General features: G+C 35.6%; 1 protein-coding gene across 1 annotated transcript in view; it reads right to left on the bottom strand.

Moving 5' to 3' along the window:
- LOC149554485 (Ribosomal protein S24e family protein) overlaps positions 1-17138 on the bottom strand; it is a 135847-nt gene extending 118709 nt beyond the window's left edge. The window contains exon 1 of the mRNA XM_089828538.1: positions 16729-17138. Coding sequence (XP_089684664.1) covers positions 16729-16897 — 169 coding nt within the window. The 5' untranslated portion in view covers positions 16898-17138. The remainder of the gene's footprint in view (positions 1-16728) is intronic.
- Between the last annotated feature and the right edge of the window lie 476 nt (positions 17139-17614).

The following is a 17614-nucleotide window of genomic DNA, read 5'->3' as shown; positions in this document are numbered from 1 at the left end:
GTACTTTTAAACTTGTGAAAGTTTGAATACATTGAATAATACAGGTCTACACCCATTTCAGAAGTTAAGACATATTTAGCCATGGAAAATCCAACACCAACCAAAATCCATAAGTAGAATTGGCTCAACCATAACCAAGGTTCTAAAATTGGTAAGGGTTTCTATCCTCTTAATGATGCCAGTGCATGGCCATTCAGAAATTGATTCACACGAGAATTTCATCAAGCTGCTTTGTAATCCTTGTAAAGCTGTAGCTTCCAAGCTGAATTCTTAAGTTCCCCATCTATACCTCCCCAGAATCTCAAATTATCGGAAAAGCATCAATGTTGAGCTAAATCCATAATGCTCCCATTACGTTGCTTCACCACTCTATTAAGAATATAATTCCCAAGATTCACACACTCCTGAACTAAGGTTTTTCTTTGAGCTTTCCTTGAGTACATCATTGGCTTAAGTTCTATAATTCCAAATTGTGTGACCAATTTTCTTGCATTAGCAACATTAAATTCCCTTTGCCTATTTTTGACCTTCTACAATTGGTTCTACTTTTTATGTAATGTGCTCTCGTGTTGAGGATCACTTTGGGTCTCTTCTATAGTTCACTTCTCTTCAGCTAAGAGTTTAAAAAGGTATTTAACTAAGAATAAAAATTGCATTTTTGTATTCAGAAGTCAAATAGATTAATAAAATAGATCTAGCATCCTCATCATCTACTACAGAATTGACTTGTAAATTCTAAAAGCTGTCTAATGGGAGGTTTTTGGCTGCTTATGTGACTTGGCATAGTGACTCCATCATCCATCTTGAATCTCAATAGCTGAAGCTCTAGACAACATTGCATTGCTTGTTTTTTATCCAAACAGCTCATTCAAGATATCCCATATTTCCTTGAGCAATTTCTTAGATCTGCATGATGTAGCTCACATAAGCAGAGAGAGCAATGCCAATGATGGCTATTCCTTTAGCATCTCTGCTCTGTCACTCCAGAAACTCTTATTTGCATCTGTAGGTGGTTTCTAATTCTTATTTACTATTCTCCACAATTTCTTGTTCATCAGATGCATTTGGATTTTCACAATCAATGTTTTTACTAATGGAATGTCCATTATTTTTATAAAAAAGTTAAAACAAAAGATAACCCTTCTTATTTTGGACCTTTAAAGAAATTGGATGTAGACTTTTACTCAAAACGTTTTGGCACTACCCAAAAGGGCTAGTTGTATGTCTGAAAATTGTCCCCTGGTCATGGCTTAAAAGCGCCCTAAATTTTGGAAAATTCTTGCTCATTACTTAAAATCCCTTGATATTCTACAACTGGCAAAGAAATGTCAATAGTTTCCTTGTATAATTCTGCAACCTCCTTCAACTCATGATCACAAATCTTGCATTACAAATCTTTGACTTAGAAATGACATTTTTCTTTGACTGTAACTCGTGTTTAGTTGCTGGTACACCACAGCTAGAGTGCATTCTTCAAACAAATTCAACCCATGCAACCTAAGATTTTCCAACCAGTGATTCTTGTAAAAACTTCCTCATGTCTGCCTTCATTAAAACCCCACTGTTGGTTATCGTTCACGCTGTTTTTTGGGACTGATGCCCATGAAAATTTTCAAAGTTTTCTACACAACCCATGACACTTACAGGTACCAAACCAGAACAGAAGGGACTTCATCTTTGGCGCAACAGATTAAAATGACAGATCTTTTGATAGAAGAATGATGCTTCCTTTGCATCTTGGAGCAGATATGATAGCCATAAAAATAATCTGTTGATAATTGTAGCTGAGATAGAGATCTATATCTCTGATTTTGAACTATATTGAGATAGAAATACTACCTCTGTATTGTGTCAACAGCTGGAAAACATATTTATGATAATATTTGAGATAATATTATACAAAAAGACAAGTGTCATATGATGAATCATTTAGAAATATGAAGTCTTGTGTCATATGATGAATCATTTAGAATTATGAAGAGTCTTGTATTTGGAAATTGAAAAGACCTTCAATTATAATATGAAGGGTCTTTTGATTCTCTATATATACATGATTGCCTTGCGTGAAGTTGAATTGTATCAAGTGGAAAGCATTGTACTTGAACATTTATTATCAATAAAAGAGATGTTTCCTTGATGTGGCTAGGTTTTTCCCTTCAAGTTGAAGGGCTTTCCCAAGATAAGTTCTTGCATCTTTTGTGCCTGTCTTTGTTCTTCTTTTATTTATTGTTGTTTATCTTTATTTCTGGGCTAAACATTAACATGGTTTCAGCATCAGGTTAGATAACAGCAATTAAGGACGTCTCTTTTCACTAGCTCGTGTATCTATTGCAAATTATCCAAGTGTCTTAGGCTATCTATCTGTGCATCTGAATTTGTTGTTGTGGATCCAAATTCAATCAAAGTGTTCAGCTTTCCCTAGAAGTCTTCCTTTGCTTTGATTGTGCTACTCACATTGTGATGGCTTCGCAACTTTCTGCCTGTGCCTTTGTTTTTTGCTCAAGTTCAGCTTCTCATACTCCTTTTCAGTTTGTAATTCTCATTCTCTGTGGAGCTTTCCTTTGTATTTGGTGGTATCCAATGTGGAAATTTAATGATATCATGGCACTATTGTCTTCAACATCAGCATTTTTTTTAAATTTGTAACAGCAAGCAAACAAGTTTTTTTTTATCCACTACAGCAGTATTATTCTTGACAAGCGACGGAAGTAAAATCAAGAGTTTTTATTTTCCATTCAAAACGGGGATGTGAAAAGTCCCTTCCACGGGAAGAACATTTTTCTTCATAGGCAATGGATTATTATTATGCGTTTATGATTATCGAGGGCACCATGCAATTTTTATCTGAGGCTATTGTGAGAGAAGCAATTGCAAGTATTTTGAGCATCAATGATGGAGTTCTCACCACCAAGATCGTAGATGTTAGCTGGTATCAGCAATTATCGTCAGAAGGTTTTTGGTGTTTTTGATTGCAGAGCCCACACTATTTGGTGCTTGGCAGTCTTCAATGAAAATCCGATGAATGATTAGGAGCTGACTGGTAACAAAATGACAGAGAAGTAACTTTATGCCTGCATAGGTATAGAAGTTTTCTTTTAAATCTTCTTATAAGTTATGTTGCAATACAGTGCTTAAATTATGGTGAATTTGTACTTGCAATAAGAATTGTTTGTTGACAAATGATTCTATCAAGTATGTTTCATAACCCTTTGTTGCCAGAAAAAGTTTGAAGGTATATTTGCAGATATTTTATTCCTAATTATGTTTAGATTTCAAAAGGTGTGTGATTACTTTCAGACAAATAAATTTACAGTTATTAGACTTCTGTTGTATTGGTTGAATTCAGTTGCTGGGTTGTGATTGTTATCATTTGTAGTTGAATTTGAGTTGAAGTATGAGCGTTGCAGCAGACCATGTTGTTGTTAGCATGGAAAGATATGGAGATCAAAATCTGAAAAGACAAGAGATAAGTTTTTCACATCCTTGAATATTGATGTAATTAATATTAATTTATGTCATAACTCTGGGAATAGTGTATGCTTTAGCATTGATCTGTTCATGAATAGTTTGATTTTACGAACTATTTTTTAATCTCTCTAAAATGCTTCCAGGACGAACTGAGAAGCCATGGGATGATGAGAAATTACATGCAAAGTCATGGGAATGCTGCTTGCAGTCATGGGACTGAATTGGTGGCACATAACTTCATTATGATGGAGAACACGTATAGATTAGATTTGCATTCAGAGGAGAAATGATATTCAAAGGGAGCTTGTGTGGCAGAGGAAGAGTGCTAAATCTTTGTGTAGAGGATTAGCAAGCTCGTGTAGCAATATGACTGCTAAGGCTCATTATTTAGTCAAATTGGAATTAGCTATATTATTGTGGTGATTAAAGCTGAGAGGAAGTCTCTGTTGAGCGAGAATCTCAGTTATTCTTATACATGTTATTAATGTGTTATTCTCTATGAAGGAAAAGTTCGAGGTGAAATCCCTTATTAATGAGTTATTCTTTAGGAGAGAAGTTCACAGTGAAATCCCTTGTCAATGAATTCTCCTTTGTGAGAGAAGTTTGAGGTGAAATCCCTTGTTAATGAGTTCTTCTTTGTGAGGGAAGTTTGAGGTGAAATTCTTTGTTAATGAATTCTTCTTTGTGAGAGAAGTTTGAGGTGAAATCCCTCGTTAATGAGTTCTCTGCAAGAGAAAATCTCTTATTCCACCCTCTACAAGTAGGTATAGTGAACCACTCTCTGCGAGTAGTCATGATGGACCACCCTCTGCAAATAAGCATGGTGGAAGTGCATTCTTCTCTAGGAGAAGTCTGAGGTGAAAGCCCTTGTTCCACCCTCTACGAGGAGGTGCAATGGACCACCCTCTACGAATAGGCATGGTGGAAGTCATTTGTGTGACTCCATGACTTTAATTTTATGTGCTTATAAAGTAACTGTGATGAATTATGTGATGCTAAGATAACAAGTTTGTTGTGAGGTTTTCACACCATCACCCCAAAACTTTAGGGACCCCACCTTTTCTTGGGCAAGCCTTGGCAATTTTCGCAGGTGTTGTAAGTCGTTGTTTGCCTTAGTGCATTTTCGGAGTTGTTTAGAGGTTTCGAATTGATAATTTTACACCTTGGACGTCTTGGTCTCTAGGAGGGATTCGGTTTATTTTCACCTGGTGCTAAGCTTGATTTTCCGAAACGTGTAATTTTGTCCTTAGGCCAAACAAAATTCAACAACAACATTTTTTGATGGTCAATATAATATCTGGCAGGACAAATTTGCAAATTTTGGACTTGGATTTTTGAAAATTTGATATAATTGTATAAGCTTGAGCATTTTCAAAATGAATTTGTAGACTCAGTTGTTTTGGAAATCTAAAAAAACTTTGATGGTGAAAAGAAATGTTTTGATGGTGAAATTGAATTTTGAATGAAATTGGATTGCGAAATAAGGATTTATTTTAATTACAAATTGAAATTGTATAGCAAAAAATTGAAATTGGATTGAAGTGCAAAATTTGATTAAGTTGATATTAAATTGCCTAAAGGGGGATTTCAAAATTTTAAGAGGAAGTGAAATTGAAATTAAAATCATATTTTTGGGCTAAGTGTTTGTAATTTGGAAATTTAATTTGGCCCCCTTTGTATGTTAAATTGAATGTATTTTAAGGCCTAAGAGGTGTGAAATTCAAGGTAAATTATTGGGTTCACAATGGGGAAGGTTTAAAGCTATATTAGAGGCCTACATGACTTTTTTTTTAAATTTTAATTTTAGCACTTATGGTTATTTCGGATTTGGCTAATTTAAACCCCTTATTTAATTTTATTTCCCTCCAATGCAAGTAGGTCCTATTCAAGGAGGCAAAAGTTTGGTATAAGAAGAGGCTCCTCCTCTTCATTTCTAATTCCAACTTCTTCCATTCTATGGAGTGGCAAATTTGTTTGGAAGGGGAGCATGGTTGATTGTGAGGTCTGATTTTTCGATTTTTGGCAGCAATTTTCCTCCTTGTGGGTAGTGACTTTGTTCATTTGAGAGGCATTTTTTTTGTGAAGAGCAAATTTCCTTTCTGCCCTAGGCGAATTTGTTTGGAGGCCCAAATTTGCAGCAAAAGGCCTGATTTAGAGGAGCAATTTTCTGCCCTAGCTGGGTGAATTTTGGAGGCAGCAGGTCTGATTTAGAGGAGCAATTTTCTGCCCTAGCCGGGCGAACTTTGGAGGCAGCAATTCTGATTTTTAGGGGGCAATTTTCTGCCCTAGTTGGCAGAAATTTGCAATATAGCAGAGTTTTAAAGTGTAGACCCAAATTTGCAATAGAGGTGCAATTTTGAGGGCAGACTTTTGGAAGTTGGCAATTTTTACTTGGGGGGATCGTGATTTCTTCCTAGGGCAATGATTTGTTTTGCCCTAGCTAGGCAATTTTGAAGGTCTGAAATTGGTTAAAGGGCAGCAAGGTTGTCTTGGAAAGTCTGACTTTTATAGAGCTGGGCAAATTTCACAAGGGGGCAGAATTTGCATGAGATTTGATTTTGCATATTGAAGAATTTTCAAAAGAGACAAGGTTGGTGAATTCTGATTTTCGCTAGAGATTCATTATTTGCAAGGAGAACTGAATTTTCTAAGATCAGATCAGAACTTCAAGACGCCGATTGTTGGTAGAAGGCAGATTTAAGGTAAGATTCTCATTCATTTTTAGAGGTGAAGATTGGTTTTAAAAAGTGGATTTTATTCCTTATTCTTGCTTGGTTCGTCTCCCTTATCTTCTTCTTGCACTATTCATCCACCCCTTCATCATCTCCATTGATAGGCTGAAGTTGAGAGATATAAGTGTAGATTTCATGATAGGACATTTGAAGAGGCAGAAATAACTTAGACCACTCTAGGATTGAAGTTGGAAGATATAAGTGTCGTCCATCCTAAAGTAACGAAAAGGCAGAAATAAGTGATAGTCCCACCCCTAGGCTGGAAAGGCGATTATAAGTGTAGAGATAGGATTGGGAGAGGCAGAAATAAGCTAGATTCCATCGATAGAAAGAAGTAGGGAGATTTATAAGTGTATTCCATATCATTTAGATTGAAGGGGCAAAATAAATGTTTAGGATGGTGGATGTTAGTACAAGAAAGAACCCAAAGGGAACGAATACCAAAAAAGACAAGAAAAACATGATACTTAAGACTACCACCTTCTCGAAAATGAGGCGAATAAGTGACACCAATATCGGCACGGTGAACATGGTACAGTTGAAGGATAGATTGAAGGACAATCCCCCATGGCGAAGAAGATCTACAAGAGCGGAATTGTACACACAGCGGCTTTCCCTCCTACCTTGCCTTGTCAAGAATTTGTAATGGAGTGTGCATCACGGTTTGATATTGTGACCAAGTCCATCATTTTTTATGAAGGGAAGAGAGTGTTGGCTAACATCAGCGGACAAGTGGTCGAAGAAGTATTCAATATTCCCCAGCATAAAGGCATGACAGTGGTAATGATGGATCAAACAACCAAGTTCTTTCAAGACAATCAAGATGCCTACTTCATTCATCTAAAGTAGAATTGGTTACACGAAGGCGAGAAGGGAGTTACCAAGTCGTCAAAGCTCACCAAGTCAGATTTCAAATCAGAGTATTGCGAACTTATTATGCTTCTCAGCCGAATCATGGGCGTGGCTCAAGGTATGCAATTCGAGAACTAGATGTACTATTTTATTGATGAAATTGAAAAAGGAAAGAGAAAATTTAATTGGGCTAGAATTATAAGTGAAAATTTAGAGTTGCAACTAAGGACCATACAAATTCAAAAGCAATTCTACATGGGGTCCTACCTTTTCTATATGATTGCAAGACTATATGAAAATCCTAGACTTAAGGCCTTAGGAGTGATTAGCAATGGGTTGGGGCAATGTTTGGTGCATGAGTGCTATCAACAGCTTCATTTGCATGACACCAAAGATTATAAGATGTTTTATGACACCTTTTCCATGAAGACGGTAAGAATATTACAAGGGACACCTACTAGGAGGCTTTCATCAAAAGCAAAAGCAAAAGTTAAGAAGTATGGGAATTAATTTATCCAATTTCTGCAAATCACATATATTAGAGTGGCAGGAAGTACAGTTTGTTCCAAGAGACTTCCAAGGTACCCACCCAACGAAATAATTTTGATGGAGTTGGCCACGCAACTTGAGCATTATGACAAGATGATGAAATTTAAAGGTGAGACAGGGATTACTTTCTCATTTGGAATAGGCAATGATACTTGCCCCAATCCTATCGCCTTTGCAGCTGCAAAAAAGGAGTTAGAGCAATATCATCTAGGATGGTATAGAGCAAGACAGAGATTCGATCCTAATGGTCTTATCAAGGCATCTCACGAGAACACATTCAAACATATTCCTAATATAGAAGATTTTTGGGCCAATGCACAGGATGACTTTCGTGTGAGGAAGCTAGCTTTCTCAAGATTGTCAGTGGGCATGATGAGGGCAATCAAATGGAGAGGCCTTGATATTCCCAATGAGTTGGAAGATGATGAAAATGTGCTAAGAGAAGAGTATGTTACAGTGGATGGAACAAAATTGGGTCTAGTGGATTGGGATGATCATTAGGATCCTTCCTTAGAGGCAGTTACAAGGACAGTTGATCTACACACTAAGTCATGGTACAATAAGAAGTTAAGGCAATTACAAAGTCGGAAGGTACGCCTTACTTGTGAGAAGATGAAACCAGAGGAAGAAGGTCCAGTGGAGTCAGTCAGATAGAAAGGTGGGGGTAATAGCCAGCAATGAAGAGCAGTTAAGAGAAAGAAGAGAAATTTGGAGGTTGATAAAAGTAAAGAACATCGGGAACCTCCATCAAAGAAACAGAATGCAGCACCATCAAGGGAGAGCATAATTGAGGCTAGGAGCCAAGAGGTTAATACAAGTGGACAAAGGGTCTCGGTATAGGTGAGCTTTGATTCGGAATCAAGCGGTTACAATGACAATACTGAATACTCTCCTCTCTTGGAGAACCAGCATAGAGATGATATGACAGTCACTAGTGAAGAAGAGGATAGGCCAATTGATATTGAGGAAGTAAGCTAGGCGCCTAAGGTCGTTGGTGATGCTTTGCTAGTCAAACCGAATCCAAATTTGGGGAGATGAACTGCACCACTATGGTTAAGGCAAATGCTTATGCCAAGAGGCGAGGTGGTGACTGTCTAAACAGTTGAAGATATTCAAGGGTTAGTGGAAAAGAAAGATAGTGAGAAACGGAAACAAATTGCAAAAACGATGGCAAAGGTAATCAGGAATGATGATGGTCACCGAAAAGTTCAAATTGCTATACCAAAGGTTAGCAAGGCAATGGATGAGATTGCAGCTCAGGAGTAAGAGATAGTAGAGTATAATTTGGGAAGAATCACGGATGACATGGAGTGTGAGGAGATCCAAGAAGCCATGGTTTCAATTAGAGAAAGGTTGAGGGAGGCAAATGAGAGAATTGTAAAGTTGGAGGCCGAAAACAACTATTGGAGAGATTTCCAGCCTATCCAATAGTTGCATCAAGCAGCCCTTCCGCAGGACAACAGGAGCAACATAGAAGAGATATCGACTCGACTGCATGAAATCAAAGATTGGATCAGTGGTATATTCAAGATGGGCAAAATTTCTTGCCTTCCTTTATCTCGACATTCAAGTCATTGGTGGATAATAGAGGCAAATTCAGAACATTTGAAGGGGAGTGGAAGGATTTCCTTCCAGTCAAAGACTTAGCCATTCCCAAGCTACGAGCAGTTATTGGGCTAACGAAGAGATATTTGGAGAGAGCCATGTTGGTGGATGGAGGAATGAGTATGGTGGAGTCTTGGTATGTTGCCTTGACCATCAAATTAAGGATACTTAAAGAGATACGGAATAAGATTGCACAACACAGCCTATTCATTGACACTTCCATTTCAACCATGATGAGTGATGTTGGGGTTGCACTTGATTTTGAGGGTATCAATGAGGAGAGTGTCAATGAGACAGGGTTTGGATTGAGACTGGATGAGTTGGGGAAGGTTGCCATCAAGAAGAAGCATTTGGGCACCCTTGCCTCCCTCAATGCCTTTATCAGATATGCGAAAGAATATGAGAAGGATCATGAGAAGACACAACAAGCAGCGAACAACATCATGAATTCAACTGAGCTCAAGATGAAGCACATGTAGGCACCCTAAAATGGTTGCCTAGACTATGGGCCCCCATTATTCAATTAATCAATTCATCAATTTCCTAAATCAATGGTTTGCAATATTTTATTAATTCAATTCAAATCAATTTCTTTGATCAAATTCGATTACTTATTTTTCTAAGGTTGATCATTTTATCCTATCTTATTTAATTAAAAGAAAATCTCTCTTTTAATTAAATAAAATAAATCCCCATTTAATTAAAAGAAAACCTCTCTTTTAATTAAATAATTCATCCACATTTAATTAATTAAGAGAAAAACCTCTCTTTTAATTTAATTAAATATTTTTTATTTAATTAAAAGGAACTTGCTCCCTTTTAATTAAATAAAACCCCACTTAAAGAGGAAATAAAATAATTAAAAATCAAAAATTTCTCTACACTTAAATGCACGTATTTCTAAGTGGGATTCCATTTAATTATTTTCCTATTTTCTCATTGCTGGATCTTTATTTCACACGGATCATTCTTTCTCCACCCCTAATTAAATCATTTTGCCTCTTAATCTTGATCATCCAATCTTCTTTATGAGGGAGATCCCTCTCTTCATTTTACACACACACACTCTAGGCTATTGTTATGCTACAGATTTGGAGAGCAATTTTTGAAAGACTTTGAATACTAAAGCTTTTTGTGGAGAACTTCTATCTTCTTGTCTTCTTCTCTCATGTATCCATGGCTTCCATTATCATATCTCATCCATGCATTTTCATATTAGCTTAGATCTTGCTTTCATAGATTAGATCTTGCATTGATAGATTAGATCTTGCGTTGTTTTGCATTGTTATCATATAGATTAACTTTCATCTCCATTTGCATGCATATTAGATCTTTGAATCTCTCATTTTATGGTGTACTTGCATGGGCACAAACTAAGTCAAAACTGAGGGCCTCCATTAGAAACCCTTGCACTCTATGAATAGAAAGCTATGAGCTGTCATTCGAGAGCTCATTCTTGAGCAATCTTGGATATAATGACTCATAGAAGTGTGCTCACATTTTAGGCATACAGCACACACCTTGCCCTCCCATGAAGGAAGTCAACGATAGGCTAACCAAGTTCATTGCCTTGGCTAAGAAGATGAAAGAAAAGGGTAAAATTATATTAGAGGATCATTTGATGTAAGCCTAAGTGGCAAATTCTTTGATTCTAATTGGCTACCATTTTGGTGCCTTCTCATTGGATGCCACTCTTCCTTTTTTACTTTGGTCCATTGATGAGGTGGCATCTTCTCATTGGCTGATAAGGTGGCAACCTTAATTAGGGTTTATGGGATTTGATCTAGATCATTGATTTTGCCTCTTAATCTCTACCGTTGGTTGTATTTTTGGCCCCTATATAAGGCCATTTTGTTCTCATTTGTAAAGGAGAGTTATGTTGGAGAATTGTTGCCGGAATACTATCAAAATTGTTCTTTATTCATTGTTGTGGCTTGCATGGTGGATATACATGATCATTTTGACGTATTTGCATGTTTCTTCTCATCTCTCAAATTAAAGTAGAATTTCATTTCATGTTGTTAGTGTTCATCTTTAGTGTCAAGAGAAGCAAAATCTGAATCTTCTATAATGTTATTTGTAATTACATTTCAGAGATATAAGCTATTTGTGCTCTGATATCTGTCTTACTTCACAGAGATATAACTATGCACCACTGTCTAATATACATTACAAAGACATATATACGTACATGTATTCATACTGATTTATGCATACATATACGTATACATACATCTCTGTTATGTATATGGAATTTTGATAGAAAATATGCATGATGATGGACCAACTTAATTGATCGTATTACTTGTAACAGATATCGTTGCTATTATCGGGTTTCATATTACCCGTGTTTGATGCCATTGTCAGATTTCATATTTTCACCGACTGATGCCATTATCGGGTTTCATAATTCCACCAACTGATGTTATTGTCGGGTTTTATATTGCTCACAACTGGTGATATTCATATCACCCGAGTCAAGGTTATTTTACTTAAGTCGGGTATTCAACACCCGTGCCTTGGCTTTGATTTAATAGTGTTGTTATCGGGCAATATACAAACTATTATTGGAACTGTTACTTGCTAACTAAACATACCTCCGTAGAGACATGACTCTTCGGAGTCATGCCTCTTCCTTCTATACATATGTGTGTGTGTGTGTGTGCGCGCACATCCGACTGCAGTGAAAGCATCAATAACAAGCATACAAGTACCTGCAGAATCAGACCAACATTATATCATTGCTATTATTATTCACATCATTTGTCTTACAGTGATCCAATAAAGTATTCATTGTTGAAGAAGGAAGAATTTAAGAACCTACTACAAACACAGTGAAAAGATAAGTATTGTCATTCTGCTTATTTGATTCAAAATTTATAAACAAATATTTGTAATTGTTTATCTATCAGAAATCCTTTATTCTCAACAATTAGAGTAGAAGTAGATGGCTAGTTGTATGATGATGTTAGTGAATGTTTGATAGGGATCTATATACTAGGCCACTGGCATCCTAGCGACTTGTTAGGAAGCCTTGTGGTAATCTAGTCTAATTGCTCCCAAGATCTACTTGCATTTCATCTTTCCGCTTGTACTTCAAGTTGGGTTGGAAGATAGGTGTAACTGTGAAAATCTTAAGAGTATCCCTTAGAATCATTGCACCAATGGAGGTAGCGCCACTGGCAAGCTTTCATTTGGTTGGATCCCCGTCCATTTGCTAATTTCTTCATTCATAGGAGTAGTAGTAGAGTAGTAAGCAATTAGTGGTAGGAGTAGTTGAAAGTGAAAGTGACCAAGGAGAAAAGGAACAAGTCAAGCAAAGCGAAGTACCACCAAGTTAGCTTCGAATGAATAACGTAAGCTTGCCTATGTGATTAACCAGCAAATCACATTAATATAACTGAGTTAGTATCCACAAGTGTAAGGAACCTTGGAGTTTTCTCATGTTCTTCATGAGTATTTACTTTTCAAAAGAGGGTTGAGTGTTTGATAATCCATATCAAGTATTCAATTGCTATATGTTATGTAGTGATACAAAACTAACACCAACAAAGTTATCATGAGAATGTATGTGATGGGAATTTGACTTCTTCGGTTACAGCTATATGTGTTTGGCATATAAAAGATCTTTATTTTTTATTTTGTTATATGTGAGATAGAAATATTACTTCTGTATTGTATCAACAGTTGTTGAAGATATTTATGATAATATTATATGAAAAGAAATGTGTCATACGTAGAATCATTTGAAAATATGAAGAGTCTTATATTTGGAAATTTAAAAGACTTTCAGTTATAATATGTTCTCTCTCTCTCTACACACACACACACACACACACGATTACCTTGTGTGAAGGTGAATAGTATCAAGTGAAAAGTAGTGTACTTAAGTCTTAAACATTCATTATTAATAAACGAGATTTTTTTCTGGTGTGGCTAGGTTTTTCCCTTCAAGTTGAAAAGTTTTCAGATTTCCTAAGACAATTTCTTGGGTCTTTTGTACCTATCTTTTTTCTTTTTTAATTTATTGACATTTATCTTTATTTTTGGGCTAAGCATTAACATAATCAACTCAAACTTAAGTCATCCCTCTCTGTTGTTTATGAGGATTGCTGCAAATGTACTAAACACTGCCATTGTATCTAGTATGTGTTTTCCAAATGGCAGCGACCTCTTATTTAAATTGAGAATAAGACATGAAGAGGCATGTCCCATTCATGGGACATGTCTATTCGTTAATTAGATAATTAATACAATAAACATTTAATCATTGTCATATATATATATATATATATATATATATATTCTCATATAACACTAAACTTATATATCTCATATATAATTATATATAGGTTTATCTGACGGAAGCTACCAAACATTAACACTCCCTCTTAGCTAGGAAGGATAAACACACATATTACCTCAAAGTAATATCAAGTTAGCAAGATTAAAGATATTTGATCAGAAGATATCCATCATTTTGCTATCACATAGTCACGAGGTATGTTCATGAATCACGGTCCTCTTGTCTGCTACAATTTATTAATTGTCAAAGAACACATCTCAGCATGGTTTACTCCCTCTAAATCAATATGATCAAGATTACCGAAAGTTGATTGAATCATATCCTCTTCCTGCTCCCTCTCTTTCAAGGTTGCCTGAAATGTCAACCTCCCTCTGAATCTCAATCTCCCTCTTTTTTCTACAAGAACATTCTCAGAGGAAAAGATCAAGGTATATAGCTCGTATAGAAATAAGAAAGATACTACTATAATACCTAAGGATAATAATTCTACATAATAAGATCATTTCAATAATATAGATCTAACTTAAATCTATATTTTCAACAAATTGTTTTCTTATTAATGCCACATATTATAATCTATAGTGACCAATTTCACTTATGTTCTTTACAAGAATATATATTTGACTTCACGTATAATCACCACACACACACACACACAGATATATATATATATATATATATAAAAGAAACTTTAATATGTATTCACCTCAAAATCTTTCATATTCAAATGAGATCATAAGAACGAAATATGTATACTTACCTTTAATGATGGGTCTTTGTCATTATAATATTATTTCATCCCTCATAGTCATTGCTGATAATGCATTCTGAGACTAAGGTCTGCAACAAGAATTATCATTTATTATTACCCCTTATTGTCTTTATATTATTTTATAAGGCAGCAGACCCCTCCTTATAAGATACAATCCCTGATACACTTTGAGGAGTGGCAATGAGGCTTTAACCCTCCTCCTCCTATACAGCAAACAATATACTGACTGGATAACCCATTTACATTACTTGTCATAGGGTAATAATGCTGACACTCCCTTTCCTATTCCGTTCGCATTAGCGGTGGGTCCATTTTTGCCCACATGACACATGAACTAGTCAAGGAGAGTCTTGTAACAACATTAATAGTTTCGATGGGTCCTCCATATAGCGTCATTCATTGGTAACGAATGCCAATGGATGTCTCACGATATCTATTTTGTGCCAAAATAAAAAATAATAAAAAATACCAAATCTGTGTACTATCTTATGTATAGGATGCAGATCTGATGATATGCGTCTAAACGCTTCTTCAGCATTTATCTTTGTAAAGCCTCCATTTCACATTCACTGCAAGCTCATCCCTCCTCTGCTATAGATCCTTGATTGAATGTTTTCATTCTCTTTGCAGATTACAGTATATATTGAGATACTCAGAGTTTACGATGCATTCATGTCACTCCTTGGATACTATTGGTTAATATCTTTAGAGATATATGAAAGGCTTATTGTTGAGATATGGTCCAACATATAGTTTTCTATGTGCTTGTGATCCACCGAGCAGCAGTGATAGTGCGTAGTGTGAACCCTTTGTAAGATTCATAGTTTCTTCTTTCAATCATGTGACACTCTATGGAAAGTAAGAGCTATGCACTTCTTGTATGCAGAATATGCTTTCTTTATCAAAGAACAATGCTTCTATGTATGGTGAATGTATTGTAGTCTAAAATAATACTCTTACTATATGTCCTTTGTATTAACTACCCTCAATCATTCGTGCTTTCTGATTCGCCTTTCCTCTGTATTCCACAAATTCTGGTGGTTGTCTCTATCTATGTATGCACTTTTTATCGCTAACTGGGTTAAAACATGTTTCAAACTCAATGTTGATTAGATCATATTAACTTCTAATTAGAACCCTCCAAAGATCATCGTGTCAAGATCATTGTCTTGTAATCTTCCTTCTATTCTTTATTTATTTTATTTTATCTCTACTAATTATCGGATGTCTGAAACAATGGATTAGTTTGTTCGCTCGTCTAGTTGAATCTGGTCTTATTATCAAATAAACACCTCTGCGAGTTTGGCAAATTGCTGAGTCTCTTGTGTGTTCCACTTAGCAGACATTCATAAGGGATGCATATTATTTAATACTGTCTTCTCACACCTTTCATTCACTGGTTGATCTGCCAGTTTCATTTGTCTCAATGTTATAAACTTATTCTTATATTTGCAGGTGCCTCTGATACCATGTTTTTTCCTGATGATTGCTGCAAATGTACTAAGCACTGCCATTGTATCTGGTATGTGTTTTCCAAATGGCAGCGACCTCTTATTTGAATTGAGAATAAGACATGAAGAGGCATGTCTCATGAATGGGACATGTCTATTCATTAATTAGATAATTAATATAATAAACATTTAATCATTGTTATATATATAATATATATATTTCTTATATAACAATAAACTTATATAATAAACGTTTTCTCATATATAATTATATATAGGTTTATCTGACAAAAGTTACCAAACATCAACACTCTCTGATACCATATTGTGAAATGGTGCTATAAGCATAAACAAGGCATACACAAGTTCACAACAACACAATTATACCATAAAATATTAGATATTAGATTGTTTGACAAAGAGATTTGTCTCCTTTTATAGAATTTGAGAGATGTAATAGACAATAAATAAATGTGGAACTCATCCAAGATTCCAAATACTAATAATAATAACTAAAATTATTCCACACCACTAATTGTTATACAAAGAGAATTTTAGCAACAAACTAAAACCGTGATTAAGGTTAGGGTTTAATTAAAACAAAGGTTAAATATTGATGCAGGCGTTTAGTTTCTCCAAGGATACCGATTTCTGAAATTGACTCACTTATCTTGTTCGGTGAGAATCTCACCGCGAACTTAAACACTTGATTGACGTCGGGGCTGAACAAAAATTAGGGTTATAGAATTGGCGAAGGCGGACCTTTGGAATCTTGAAAAACACCAATATATATACATCCTAAAAATTTAATCAAATGTATTCGCCAATGCAAATTTTAAAGCCAGTCCAAAAACCTTATCGGGGTTAAGATTTCAATCATTCTGAAGTTGTATAATGGATATAGATTTTAGTTTCTCTTGAGAAAAATTCTATGTACCCATTTCAGATATTAATTCAAAAGCATTGTTTAACAGTTGGTTAATGAAAATGTACCTAAAGGGCGAGCTTGATTCGGACTTGTAAATCCCTGAATCTCTGGATCAGCGGCTTCAACCGAAAATGCTCTGTATAGAGCCCATGGTATAACATTATGTTGGACGGATATTATTCGACAGGCGTTCTTACATGGCAGCAGATTTATTAAGGACCTGCCCTGCCACATTTTTCACGTTCGTGTAGAATTTTCTTGGCACTAGAAGATATAGTTTACAAAAGAATGGAGACCGTTCAGAGATATTTTCTTCGGAGAAGTTTCAGAGTGACTGTAAATTCGTATCAGTTTAATAAGGAGGATGTTTGATTTTGCTCAAACCAATTTTAATTTTAATGGGATAGTCCGGGCAATAATTTCAGCAGGGGAGAGGAGCGAACACGGTCCAAAACGTGCAATGTTACTAGAATTTACTATTGATTTGAAAATCAAACTACAAAAATATTTCCTAATACATATCAGAAGATATCATATAAGGACACATTTTGTGTATTGTAGGTTCTCACAAAGGTCGAAGTGGAAAGTTCAATACAAAAAACTCAAACTATTTTGCGTGTAATATATATCATGTCCAATCACTTATATGTCAATATTAAATCTTTAAATGAAGATCGTCACCCAAACCACAATATACGATACAACCAAAATAGTGTACTATGGAGAAACATCGAGCCAAAACTTGTTGACAGTTGTCACCTCATTGCAACTACTTACTCTTGTACTATCTACATAGATGTTACCACCGTGAATGCTTAGGCAAGATCTTATCCCATCATTCCAACAAAAAAGTATCTAAATTCCTCCTCAAAATTACATGATATGGTTACTTCAATAATATACTATATGCATGTTCAAAATCAGCATGTGTAAAGCCACCAATAACCATTG

Source organism: Cupressus sempervirens, chromosome 5 (genome assembly GCF_028749045.1).
Source record: "Cupressus sempervirens isolate cs-2001-9-10 chromosome 5, ASM2874904v1, whole genome shotgun sequence".
In the NCBI taxonomy this organism is placed as follows: Eukaryota; Viridiplantae; Streptophyta; class Pinopsida; order Cupressales; family Cupressaceae; genus Cupressus; species Cupressus sempervirens.
The sequence above is the reverse complement of the archived record's forward strand: the minus strand, read 5'-3'. Positions and strand labels throughout refer to the sequence as shown.